The sequence below is a fragment of the Sapajus apella genome, unplaced genomic scaffold, assembly GCF_009761245.1.
Source record: "Sapajus apella isolate SASKATOON/1434 unplaced genomic scaffold, GSC_monkey_1.0 scaffold40, whole genome shotgun sequence".
NCBI lineage: Eukaryota > Metazoa > Chordata > Mammalia > Primates > Cebidae > Sapajus > Sapajus apella.
In genome coordinates, this window is record NW_022436980.1 from 12,975,884 (window position 1) to 12,989,688 (window position 13,805).

The 13,805-nt window shown below is 39.5% G+C and overlaps 1 protein-coding gene across 16 annotated transcripts in view; it reads right to left on the reverse strand.

Annotated features, from left to right (window-relative positions):
• The window catches only part of BBX (BBX high mobility group box domain containing), a 276,803-nt gene that overhangs the window by 8,581 nt on the left and 254,417 nt on the right, over window positions 1–13,805 (reverse strand). For 11 of the 16 annotated variants that reach the window (XM_032299188.1, XM_032299198.1, XM_032299195.1 and 8 more), the window contains 4 exons: window positions 12,702–12,791; window positions 11,295–11,354; window positions 3,780–3,977; window positions 1,621–1,807 (listed from right to left, as the gene is read on the reverse strand). In XM_032299188.1, coding sequence (XP_032155079.1) covers window positions 1,621–1,807; window positions 3,780–3,977; window positions 11,295–11,354; window positions 12,702–12,791 — 535 coding nt within the window. The remainder of the gene's footprint in view (window positions 1–1,620; window positions 1,808–3,779; window positions 3,978–11,294; window positions 11,355–12,701; window positions 12,792–13,805) is intronic. The other 5 variants (XM_032299201.1, XM_032299200.1, XM_032299204.1 and 2 more) reach the window with 5 other exon arrangements.

A 13,805-nucleotide genomic window follows, 5' to 3' on the forward strand; every position in this document is an offset into this window, starting at 1 on the left:
AAGGGTGGGAAGGAGGACAGCAGGTCACCTGAGCAGAGGATGCACACCGCAAGAGCTTGGCCTATCTGGAAAAGGGGCAAGTGAGTCGACATAACTGCAGGGCAGGGAGTGCGAAGGACGGGGGTGACGAGAGTGGAAAGGTTCTTTGCTGCGGTTTTCTGCTGATGCAAATTGGGAATCACGGAGGGCTGGTTAACAGAGCAATGGTGTGACCATGCTTACTCTCAGCAAAGAATGCAGGCAGGAGCGAACCTGCTTATGCGGTAGCTTTTCCTAGCCCTGAATTATTATCACCCTCTCAATTCTTATATTCCCTCTTATTTCCACGATTCACAGGGACACTTAATATTCAGGCAGAGAGCTTAAATTCTCACTGCATGTGTATGTGTTTCTCCTCTATCCTTGACCGTACAACTCCACAAGCGGAAAAGTATCTGTGCGTTGTCTCCCTCAGAGACCATAGTGAATTTTAACAACGTCTGTCAGCTTTCACTTGCTATTAGGAACTTGCAACGTACACGTAAAAAGGAATTTGACTTCTTGGAGATATCCAGAGGCTATTTGTGAGGAAGTACTCGAACTGTAATATGACAGATAAATAGCAAGAAACAAACCAAGCTCATGTCAGGGACTCCAGGTTTACCTGGATGTGAAAAGAGTGTGGGGCCTACAGCTGGCTGCACAAGCTGCACTGGGTTGCAAGGTCTTTTGTACTGAAGACTCAAAGTCTAAGAAAGCAGCTCATCCATGGGTAATACACTTTGAAACGGAATATAAAATACCTGAATTTACAATAGGCTTTTTTGCCTTCCCAAAGGATCCATTAAGTAGCAGAATACCCAATTATACACTTAGAAGTTAATATACTTTCTGTGGGGCTTCGCTGAGTTCAAAGGGTTTTCACATCTATGATCTCGTCTGATGCTTACAACTTCATGATTCTTTGGGGATATCATTATGCTCAATATAAGTAAGGTGAGAAAACTAAAGTCCAGAGAAAAAAATTACTTTGTAGGAAATCACACAAGAGTTGAAGAAAAATCCAGGCCTCTGGCTTTCATGAGTGAGATAACAAGATGCTCTTTTCCCTGAACTGCACTGTCTTCTGATGGCTGGTGATGGCACCAACACCACCACCACTGCGGGTGTTCCACACGCCAGCACTGGGATGCTAGAGTTATCCACATAACATCTCTATGAAATGACTGCCTCCTGCCCATGTTTTTTTAGAGGAAAAAACCGAGGGTGGAGAAGTTAATCTTGCTCGAGATCTTTTGGTTTGCAGGTGATAGAGCTAGGACTCAAACCTCAGTCTGCAATGAGATCCAAAGCTCACGCTCAGTGGTCAGATAATACTGCTTCCCTGCTCTCAGGCTTTTTATGGAAATGCAGTTTAGCCACAGGATAACATATTCAAAATAAAATACTCGTCTGACGATATTTCCTGGTATTTTCCCATACTGCTAATTAGCATACACATTTCTGTAATACCTCATATAACCAATAGTGCTCTTGAACCAAGTTTGAACCCCGATGCCCTATAAAAAAATGTTACAAATCACATCAGAGAGGTTGATCTGATTTCCACGTTGCTTCCTCCTTCCACGTTCCGCCACTAACCTGTGCACATTTTCCATGGCTGCCACTTCAGCCAGTGCAGCGAGGCTAAAGAATGCAGACACGGCAGGCATTTCTGGAGTACTGCTCCGGGTCTCCGCGACCTCGGTGTTGTGTGAGCACTCGTCACTGCAGTCTGTCTCAGTTGCTTTAGGGAGATTCCTCTGCAGTTGTTCCTTTGGTTTGTCATCTGTAACAAAAGGGGAATCCATCAGGAGAGGATCACTCTGTTCTCTCCAGAGAAGAGACCCAGAAACTGCTGTGCCAGTCAACGTGAAAAGAGCTAACGTTCTCTACTGTTCACTTTTGCTATCCATTGACTATTAAGGCTTTTATAGAATGTCTTCTCCCCTGTAACAAAGCTCTTTTATTAAGCTCAATTACAACTATGGACAGCACTGTGCCCTGAGGCTGAGCTGAAGAGAAGCTGTGTTTTATCTGAGGTCAAAGAATGGGTCACTCTTCAAGCAAGAAGGAAAAATGAGCCTTGGCTAAAATAAAACTCAAGGGACTTCTGCACAGGGTCCTGTAGATGCTGTAAAAGAGCCCTTAAAAACCCAACAGACTAAACATTTCTCATGAAGTTGTAGCATGCCCTACTATGGCAACTTGGACACTGGGTATGCTGTGATCACATTAACCAGTTCTAATGGGAGCCCGAGTTGTTAGTTTGTTCCAAAGACCTATTGGAGAGAAGACAAAGAGCCCTCTGGTATTTACAAAGAGGTGGATGAAATGCTATGCAAGTATACCTGCTACAAATGAGTATACTTTATTATGTAGCCATTATAGAGAAGGGAGAATTTTTACCATAGTTTAAAAAAATTGTAAATATAGAAAATGACTGTTAAAAGCTTTAAATATTATCCATTAGGACACAAAAGTGGTGTGGTGCTTTTCTATGTAAAAGGGAGTGTTTTCCTGTATTTTTTTACTCCTCCTCCAAGTGAAAATGAATGAGGATACGACAATCTACAAAATGAAAGTCACAGAATTCAGATTGGATGGAAAAAGGAAGGAGGGGCCTGCCGGGCTAAACATCAGGACATCTAGGTTTTAGTCCTCATTCTACTTCTACTTTATTGAATGTACTCAGACAAAAAATGCCACCTCTTTGAATTTTATCTCTTATATGACAGGGCAAAATCAGGGCCTTGAATATGTTCTATGTCTCTAACAATCTATACATTCAAAACACACAAAAAAGTAAACAAAATTCATGAACTGTCCTTTAAGCAAACAATTTACCTCTATTAACACCTAGATTAACCCAAATCACATAAATAAAATTCTGGAGGTGCTGAGAGGCAGAAAGGCAACAGAACAGCCAAGGCCACTAGTACTTAGCTGGTATAGCACTCCAAGATTTGAGGAGCGGGGATCTCAGTGTCACTCACTGGCCACACCCCTTGCCTTGGGCTCCTCAGGTCATTTCCACTGCTAAAAAGGAAAAAGGCTACAAGGAACAGCAAACAGACCACAGGCTATGACTGAAAATGAAGAACTCAAGAAATCCAGAAGCATTCTCAGGCTCCCTACATGGTCTGAACCCCTAATACAGGAAGTGCTGGATGCATTTTAAACCTTATCTACTGGTTTGAATGCCTGGTAGTCTGGCTTGTAGTGACCTGAATAGCAGATGGTCAAATAATGATTCATCTAGTATCTTTAAAAGTCTAGGATCTCCTGGAATTTACTTAGGATTGTTTTTGTGCATGTTGAGAAAGATAAAGATGACAGTCCTAAAAACGAATTCAGACATGCTCTTGGAAAAATAGCTATGATTTTAAACATGGAATAAAACATGTTTGGGGGTCTGTAGAAAGCTACAGAATAGACTCATTTTTCAGTGAGGAACCACAGTTGCTTACAGTCATTTGCTGACATGGTGGTCATCTACTTGCTCTGGTTATCTCTGTCTAAAGCAAGCTTGTCCAACCTACAGCCCACAGGCTGCACGTGCCCCAGGACAGCTTTGAATGCAGCCCAACACAAATTCATAAACTTTCTGAGATTGTGTGTGTGTGTGTTTGGCGGGGGGAGGTTTAGCTCATTGGCTATTGTTAGTGTATCTTATGTGTGGCCTAAGACAACTCTTCTTCCAGTGTGGCCCAGGGAAGCCAAAAGATTGGACACCTCTTGCTAAAGCTCGCTCTTCTTACCCAAAGTACCTCCTGCTGGTGATACCCGGCCATCTGCTGTCCTGACAAGGTGTGTGATCTTGGTTTTCCTTGCTTTTCTCTTTTGGCTGCCCACCAAAGGTTCTTGTGTTGTTGTTGGCTCTGGAGTGTTGAAAATGGATGGAATATTTTTAACCTTATGAACAGGCTCCGTGGTGTTTTTGTCTTCTGAAAATATGGCTGAAATAGGAAATACCATGCATAGTTACACACAAAAGCAGAAAGCACCAACATTGCTCTCAGAAGGAAACATGTCTAAATTTCTGACCCATCTGAATGGAGAATTTACATTTAGAGTTTTCCAAGTACTGACAGAAAAAACAAAACATTGCCCATAACTTGTTTACTGCTAATTGATATTTGCTTTGATAAATTAAATGCAGTGAATTAAGATATCCCCTCTCTTTTACATTTTCTAAGTCTGGATGTTGCACATTGGTGGGGACGATCATTTAGGCAAATATGAGTATATTATGTCCTAAAAGGCCCCATGTCCTATTTGTAATCAGGGTCCCTATCTGAGATCCCTTTGGCCAAATGGCCTAGAAAGGATGGAAAAAAAAAATTCTTTTCTTCAGAGGACACTAAAATTAAAGATGGGCTTCTTAACTTTATATTTATGGTTGGGAAATGCTTCCAAGCACCAGGTTGAACTGATCAGAAAAGAAATTGAGGCCTGACTTTCTTTCATGTATATTGACAGTGCAGTAAGGATAGGAGAAACACTGGTGAAGCCAGCATGCAAAGGAAAGAAACTCTTTCATTCACTGGATTCTAAAACAAGGAATGCACTTAGTAAGACAATTTAATGAAGTCCCATATGTCAGCCTGGCTTGTGGAGAGGCTAGTTTTAGGTATCCTCATTGTAACCCCACTAAATCATTTGATAGCACACTCCTGTATCCTGAGTCACTCTGTCAAGAGCAAGGAAGACACTTGTACCACAGACTTTTCTGGTTTACACAGAATATGGATGCTTCTGTCTTTTCTTATATACTCATTTTCTTAGGACTTTACCCCCTCCCGACTTTAACGTAAAAGTAAGACAAGAATGTGTAGATGTGAGTTTAGTAAGTGTTTAGAAGTATAACATAGTTGAGTTTTATAATTGGGACTTAGAAAAAATTTCAGTGACCCAAGGGCTTATTAGCAGAGAAAAGAAGCATTTTCCTAATTTTTAACTATCCAATTTCTTAGGATAGGCATAGAAATCAAATCACTTTTGACGAAGATGAGGAGGATGTGGGTCTGAAAACTAATGTCAGCATGACAAGCCCTAAATAAACTAAATCCAGAGGAGGCATATCTGAAGATATCTATTGGTAATAAAGCCATATATATATATATGTGTGTGTGTGTATATATATATATATATAAAATAATTAGAAAAAAGCTAAAATAAGAGGAAGAAAACTAGAGCAAGAATAGCTCAGGGTGTGAAAAAATGAACTTGTTGGTATAAACACTTGCACAGGCCTCATTTAAAATTTTTAATCTGTGTCCTTAATGGATTCAGGTACATCATCAAGAAAGAAGGGCTATGAATAAATAAGATTTTTTTTTTTGTCCTGGAAATCATGGCACCTTGTCTTTAAAAGATGTTTGAAAAGAGGGGCTGATTCCAGGCGTCACATTCCAAAACAAGTGGGAAATAATTTCAATTACATCAAAAGAAAGTATGTAAAGCAGAAATCACACCATCATTTGTGGTTTGGCCTTACCTCAATATTGCATAACAGATGGCTGTGTGGAGACAGGCTTAAGATAACAGTTATTTAAAAAAACTGCTTGGCAATGCTCCCAAACACCTTTTCAAGTAAGTAGTCAAAAGTCAGAAAAATATTCCTTTTAAATTGCAGATCTATTCCCGGGTCAAATAGGTCTACCTCAATGGTGGACTAATTTACTCTCAGTTATTATACTTAGTCTTAGAATATTTATACTTTGATATTTAGCTTAACACAGGACAGTGGTGGTACATATTTTAGGACTTTTTTTTTTTTTTTAGTTTAAACTTCAATAAAAGCTTCCAGCAAAATAAAAAATAATTTGGTTAGAAAAACCCCAAAGAAGTTGCATGATTCTAATTTAGCCTTAAAATTCAAAGCCTCCTTTAAGTATAAAGAAGCCCAAAATCTGAATGTACAATGAGAATTAAATAACATCTATAGGACATTCGCAGCCTTCAAGATTTCCAATGTCTTATCCAGATCCATCAGCTGTCCCTCTGATTACAGAAGGAGTCTTGTTCACCACTCCAACAGAATCACTACATTGTGGATGCAGTGAGTTTACACTCCAGGAAGAACACTAACCTCTTCCCTTGTCTACTTCCCCTTCCCAGAAAAGTACAGAACATGTAGAAATCAGGGTATACAGTGGGGTTTCAAAGATGGAAAGGTGTATCATATGCTGCATCAGAACTGATTGTGGAAGGAACCAAGAAGGTAAAAGAAAAGGCCTGGATACCAGAAAAAGGCCAAGTCGGGTGGGAAAGATGACTTGCTTTTTACACAGAGACCATGGGGTCATGGAAGTAACAGTCACAGAGAGACCAGAATTCTACTCCTGACTTTTAAATTTACTAACTGCAGGACCATGGGCCTCTGTTTCTTCAGAGATGGAGGTTGGACTAAATATTAACTCTAAAGGAGCCATCTAGCCCTAAAATAATGTCAGATTTTGCTAATAGGCTACAGTCAGGGATCTGGCCAGGGGCAACAGCAGCAGCAGCAGCAGCAGCAACAACAAGCCTCTAGTCAGCTCCAGAGTCACAGGCTGGGGAACAGTACTCCCTTGACTAGCACTGTTTTTGTTTGCTTCCTGAGCCTTCAAACGGTCTCATTTCTATTTAATGGTTGTTCGTTTTCTAGTTTGTTCCAGATGAATTGGTAAAAACACAGGAAGAAGCATAAGGCACAGTTGCAAAGGGGTTGATTACAAATGGAGGTACAGCTCCCGCCTAAAACCAGAGTGCAACTGGGGATAGCTCAGAAACCAGCAGGCAAAGAGCCTGGGGGCCCAAAGCAGACCAGCAATACTCAAGTCCCAAGGGTCAGTATTTTGGAAGAAATTAAAGGAGTGAATCAGACTGCAGACCAAGTGGAAGAGGCCAAAAAAAAAAAAAAAAAAAAGAGAGAGAGGGAGAGATTATGTCGTAAGTTGTAAGTTCTCCAAAAGAAGGTAATGCCAATTAACCAGAGTCTCCTCTAAACCTACTGTTAGATCAAGATCCAATGATGGGCCCTGCAGGTGATGCACATTTGATAAAGGTATGCAATGTGACCTTGCTAGAGTTTGGAAGAGGATAAGGGTCCAGACTCATGTTCTGACCCAAGGGTTAACCCCAGAACATGCTGTCTTGTTCGGTGGTTTAGACTGAGGACAGCTTTCAGGATCAGCCCTTAGGGAGACCCTGCCCCTAAAACAGAAGAATTAGGGAAGGCAGATGAGGCTGAGTCCAAGAAGTAGTTTTCTGGGTCAAAACAGTAGATCTGAGTCCAGTGACACTGGCAGAGCAAACAAAAGCTTGGTGGTGAGGGATATGAGATGAAAAAAGTTCTGAGAGGGAAATGAGCACAAAGGCTGAGTACAAAGACAGCAAGCTAGTTCCTCCTGACAGCCCCCAGCCTAATGGAAATGTAAGAAAAGAAAGGCTTTGTCGGTCCAAAACAAATTACTTATTTCTTTTCCGGCTTTTAACTGAGCACACAAAACTACCCGAGCACTGCAGAACAAGTCCACAGGGCTAGTTTTTACGCTCAAACAATAACCATAACACACTTGAAGCGTATCATCTGAGAGTGATAATGCAAGCTCACTCCTGGAGCCACATCAGGAATGCAGCAATAAGAGACTGTCTTGTTTTCCAAACTCTGATCCCAAAATGTGGAGTAAGTTTTTTGGGAAAGCAGCATTGCTCTTGTATTGTACCCCGTGAGGCCACTAGAGTGCTCCAGAGTCATGAATTCACATTCCAACTGGGGTTTCAAACTTGCAATGAAATTATTATAGCCAGATCTGAAATCTAATTGCCTTTGGTAGTTCTCTCATGAGCTGAAACAGCAGTCAGATGCTGAATAGAACACAGGAAAAAGAAGCAAATGAGCCTGATCCAACATCCTGAGATACTTTGCTGAAGTTACACAGGAACTATTTCAAGCTTAAGAGATCGAGTTAGCCTGGGCACTGTGGATCATGTGTGAAGTCTAACCATAAACCAGAGTTTTCCTGCCTGTAATTAGATTTATAAACTGCAAAGAGACAAATTTTAACAGAGATTTCCTAGTCCTAGGTTTTGGGTTGTTTTTTTTTTTTTTTTTCTTTTCCTCTTGTGAAATATCATTTATATTTTCAGCATCTGAACCAAAAGAGGGTTAAAAGTCTACAAATATGAAAAACGGAAAATGTAGTAGCTGATGTACTTAAATGGAGAGATGATTTCTTTCCTTTCTGCTTGTATTGCTCAGCATTTAGTTTCTTACCATGTATTTGGGGCTGATAAACCCTCCTTAATTCACTGGGAATGCTGTCTTTAAAAATATGTATGTATGTATGTATGTATGTATCTATCTACCTACCTACCTACCTACCTTTCTATCTATCTAAAAGCCCCCTGTAAACTATAAAGTGATAGGAAGTATTAGTTATCATCATTATTATTGCAATTAGAAACTTCTAGCTTAAGCATGAGCATATGACACTACAACTTGGTAGAAAGATAAACACAGGGGCAGAGGTAGGAGGTAGGTGTTCTTGGTTTATTTGAAAATCCTACCTTTAATTCTAGGCTGTGGACAATTTTTTTAATAGATACATACCAAAATTTCAGGAAGTGGTTTAACAATTTTGAATTTTAAAAGCCCAGGGCTTAAGAGAGATTATAAATTTAGCACTGAAATATATTACAAAGCACCTAAATAGTTCTGAAATTTTGAAAACACGATTGCAAGGCAGCTACACACAGGGTGGTATAGAGAAAACTGTGAACTAGAAGTCAAAACAGCTGAATAGTTGTAAAGCATCAGTTGACTCAACATTTCTATTAAAGACATCAGCTACAAACAATTCCTGTCTAACATTTGAGCAGGATTTTAATCTTACACATGCTAAAATTATTCTACATTATTGTTATATTTTCTGTCCTTATATATTTATACCCTCTCCAAGGTGAAGTTTCAATAAGCAGTGATATACTCATAGATGAGAGACAGGATTAAAGGCCTAGGAAATTCACAAAGCACATAGTCACTACACAAACAAGTAAATGTTGGAGATAGTAAGAAAATAAAAAACTGAAAGTGTTAACTTTGAATAACCAGTAATTTCTGATGCTCAAATCAATTCCTGTTTTTCCTGCCCACATCAAATGAGTTTGTACCCTATACTAAATAATGGACATGCGTTTTTCAGTGCATATTCTCCAAAAGTTTTGTTTCACATACATTAGTAACACCAACAATAACTCTACTTTTACTAAAGCTTGGGACTGCCTATAAGACTCAAAAGTGACGTTTCTGCCCCAAAGGCAGAAAATTAGGGCTATGGAATATAATACTTCTAGTAACAAAATACTTACTCAAAATACCAGAGCAATACAATCATTACCAAGTGTTAGAGGGGAAATAGAATTTACAGTTTGTATATTACTACATCTCATCATTCACCCAATCTCCAATCACACAAAATATATATGTACTTAATACAAACGTATAGCGTAGTTCTAGTGAGGTTAAACAATTTGTCCTACTGAAAAACGCTGATTAGCGGCAGATTTGAGACTAGAACCCAGATTTCCTAATACCCAGGTAAGTGCTCTTTCTACCACACCGCACTTGCTCTGGTACCTCTGTAGAGTTTTCAGTGTTTAACAAAACAGAATAAAGTACTTAAAACACTATCATTTTAAGTAAAGAGTAAAGTGGTCCTAAATGTCCTTCAAACTCTTCTGATAGTTCATCAGTGCCTTACATTGATCAAAACTGTATGGAATATATTTTTAAAATATACAAGAGCTAATGTACCAATTTGAGGATCTTAGGATTTAATGCTGTGAACAGCACAATTCGTATTTTGTTTTGCCAGTACTGAAGCAGGATATTCCATAGGGGTTGTGAATGTGAGTTAACAAGTGAGCTAACAGATGTATTGCTGGTGTTTTCTGTAAAAGTAAAATTACATGGAAGCCAATGTGGCTCATATGACCTATGTCTACCTAAATAAAAAGTATTTATGTTTAAAATGAACTCAAACTTGACCATTTTTGAGAGCTAACTTAAAAACATGAGTATTTTGGATAAGTGACTTAAGCCAATTGTGCATTTTATTTTTTTCTCATTTTCAGTAAAGGAATGGTAACATATTTGTAAGTCAAAACATGTGGACTAGGCCATTAAGTTCCCATTTCTGGATATAAGTGAATCAAAGGAGTTGAAACAGATGATCTCTAAAATCCCTTTTAGTTTTCAAATGAAGTGACTCCTACAAAAATGTCAGCTCTTTAAAAATATCTGCATTGAAAAAAAGAGAATCAATAGGAAAAAAGAAGAGATGGCAGAAACCATTAACCATTGCACCATTAACCTTAACCATTGCAGAAATTAGCCTTCACCAAAGGGCTCAATATTTAACCTTAAAGTCACAAATGAATATGGCTGCAAGAAATTTCAAAATCAAATCTGCACCTAGGATTTATAACATGACTAGTTAATATTAGATTTTTCCTGGGCTACCCATAAGCCTTGGGGTGTTCTATTTTAATGTAGTTAGAGGTACTAGGGGCTGGGCTAGAAAAACATCCAGGTCAGAAGTCACACCTGCAGGCCTGCCCATGCCCAGCCAACCAGGTTCTTATTCCAACTCCCACAAGGCATAAGCATCTGCCTGCAACATGAACTGCAATGTTGAATATGTTTAGCTGTGAAAAATTCTAATCTCTGATTAATGCGATTTAAAGGTTACAAACTGCCCTTTAACAGATTAAACACCACATGATACACTGTCTGACCCTTGGCAGGAGTCCCCCAAATAGCAGTTTTTTGTTTTGTTTTGTTTTTTTGAGATGGAGTTTTATTCCTGTTGCCCAGGCTGGAGTACAATGGCATGATCTTGGCTCACCGCAAGCTCTGCCTCCTGGGTTAAAGCGATTCTCCTGCCTCAGCCTCCTGAGTAGCTGGGATTATAGGTATGTGCCACCACACCTGGCTAATTTTGTATTTTTAGTAGAAATGGGATTTTTCTATGATGGTCAGGCTGGTCTTGAACTCCTGACCTCAGATGATCCACCTGCCTCAGCCTCCCAAAGTGCTGGAGTGAGCCACTGCACCTGACCCCAAATAGCAGTTTTGATGTGAAAAATAAAAATAACCTACTTATTAACACATAAGTCTAATGCTGTTGGTTGAACCTATAGAAATTATACCTTTAAAAAACCTATACAACTTATGCCATTTCCAGCTTCGACTGTCTGCAATTAAACAGTAACATTGCTTGTCTTACCTTCTGTAGGGTGAATGGCATCTAAGAAGAGTTGCTTGTTTGACCATTTATCCCCACTTCCTAAAAACGACAGGAAAGGAAAGAAAAGTGAAACTCCACTCTTGGTAGATACCCATGCTACAAAAACAAGACGGTACACAAACTTGAAACATCACACAAATGAAGCTGAAATGTATTTCAATTATTTAATTCTTAAAATGGTATTTGTCAGCTAAAATAATGAGGCTGTACAAAAAATGGATTGAAAACAAAATTTTTGTGTTTTATGAAATATAGCGGTGGATTATTTCTGCAACTTTAATCGAAGTAATCTGAAGATCAATAAAAAGGAATGAAAAAAGCTGACATTTTCACCTAATGAATCACATTTCTTTACTGGAAGCAGAGGAAATAATAATATCAATATACAAAACAAAACCAAGAAGCTGAAGTGGAAGTGAAAAGAAAGCCCAAATTAAGTAAAAGGTTACATACAGGAACACACAGGCACACATGTCCACATACAGGAGACAGCTGCATTGAAAGCCTCATTCAAGAAACACGGAATGCTTCACATCTGGCCATGCAAGAAGGATGCAAATGGGCACCAGATGAGGTGGTTTAGGGCAGTCACAACACTAGCATGCAGGGAGATGCTCAAGAAAGCCAGACCTACAGAATACATGGCTGCACTGAGCCAGATGGGAAGATTTATCTTCTATGTGAAAGAACAATAGGAGTCCTACACTATGGGAAGAAAGAGATCTTAAGATGAGCCCTGAAGATGTTTAAAGGCTCATTAAGATCATACCAGTGAGACAGACGTTCCCAGTAAAGAGGGGACAGAGTGCAATCAGTGTCTACTGCCTTTTCAAAAAACAGGCACGTGACTGAAGGAGATGGGAACAAGAGGCTGGCAAACGAAAAGGGGAAAAAAGACAGGTTACAACTTAAGAGTAGAGAAAAGGGTCCACAAGAATCCTCAAGTGTCAGAGGAAGTACAGAAACGGTGGCACTTTCACATGAATATGAAACTGTAAGATTTCATGAAGTAGGAAAATGTGGTCATGGTATGAAGGGCTGCTAAGTATGTGAAAACCAAGACTAATCAAAGAAAATAAATGGCTAAGTGGTCAAGAAGCCTCAGTTGCAAAACGCACCAAATACAGATGAGAAGAAGCAATTTTAGGATTCACACGGGGCTCTGAAAATAGAGACAAATATGGATTTGTATAGGAATCCAAGTGAAGGAGATTTGCATTTAGCTGCAGAGACCAGAAGGAATGAAAACACCGCGTCAGGAGCTGATGGCATTGAAGCAAGCACAGGGGAAGACAAGGCAAAGGCAGTGCATGGAAGCATTACTCAAAGATGAATCACAATGGAGGTGACCAAGAACTCTTCACGGAGGATGGAAGGCACCAATACCTTTTTCCGGAACATTAGGCTTCTCCTTTTTGTGCTTATATTTGCTGACAATTTTGTGGAATAAGTTCTTTTTCTGAGACTGGAAAGGACCTACAGACAATATTAATATAGATATATTTTAAATTCACAATGTTTCATAAAACAATATTGTATATTTTTCAATAATTACACCCTCCTCCCTCCTGTGGAATAAGCAAATTGAGTCGCAAGAAATGTCATCTTGCATCTTTACTTATTTAACTGGTGCTCAGCCCTGTTCTTTAGGCTATTTAAACCAGTGAGATTTTCCTTAGAAATGTATTGGGCAAAGCCTCCATTAAGGCTGGGACTCCCTAAGCATAAACTTCAGATTCAGTGAGTAGAAACAGACTATAACCAATAACAGCAGAGTAGCTAGGGTCTGCAACAGAGAAAAGATTTTACTTTAGACTCCTAAATATCGTGAAGGAAAGGATGGCATATCTGTTTTATCTCTCCAAAGAAATGGATTTTCACAACAAGGATAGCACTTTGAGGACAGCAGTTGACCCGACAGCATTAGATAGATTTCTGGCCTTTTCTGAGGATAATCCGGGGGACAAAAGTGACTTAAAAATAGAAAATATTGGCCAAAAAACTTTATTCTGGGTGGAAGTGGGAGATGTTTCAGATTCTTAGTTTTCTCCGATAAAGAAACAGAATTGAGATTTTTTTTTTCCAGTTAACAATCAGAAATACCAACAATAGCCCTGACTTCCCCAAAGCCCCTGTGGCATCTCTCTACCTACCAACAGCTGTAACTACATGCTCTGCCTTCTGTCTGCAGGGACCATCTTACACTCCCATCTGGTCAGCGCCTCCACCGATGGCATAGCAACACCCTCCCTGTCCAGCTCAACACCATCATTTCTGCCTCTCGAATGGGTCATTCCATCAGTATACAAACATAATTTCTTTTAACTTAAGAATGAAAAAGGTGGCTTCTAACCAAACCTTCCTCACCTCAGTTACTGTCTTAGTTCTTCATTCTCCCTGTGGCAGAAAACTCCACAGAAGGGTTGCCTGTGCTGTCCCCAGTTTCTCTCCTTCCATTCTTTTTTTTTTTTTTGAGACAGGGTCTCACTC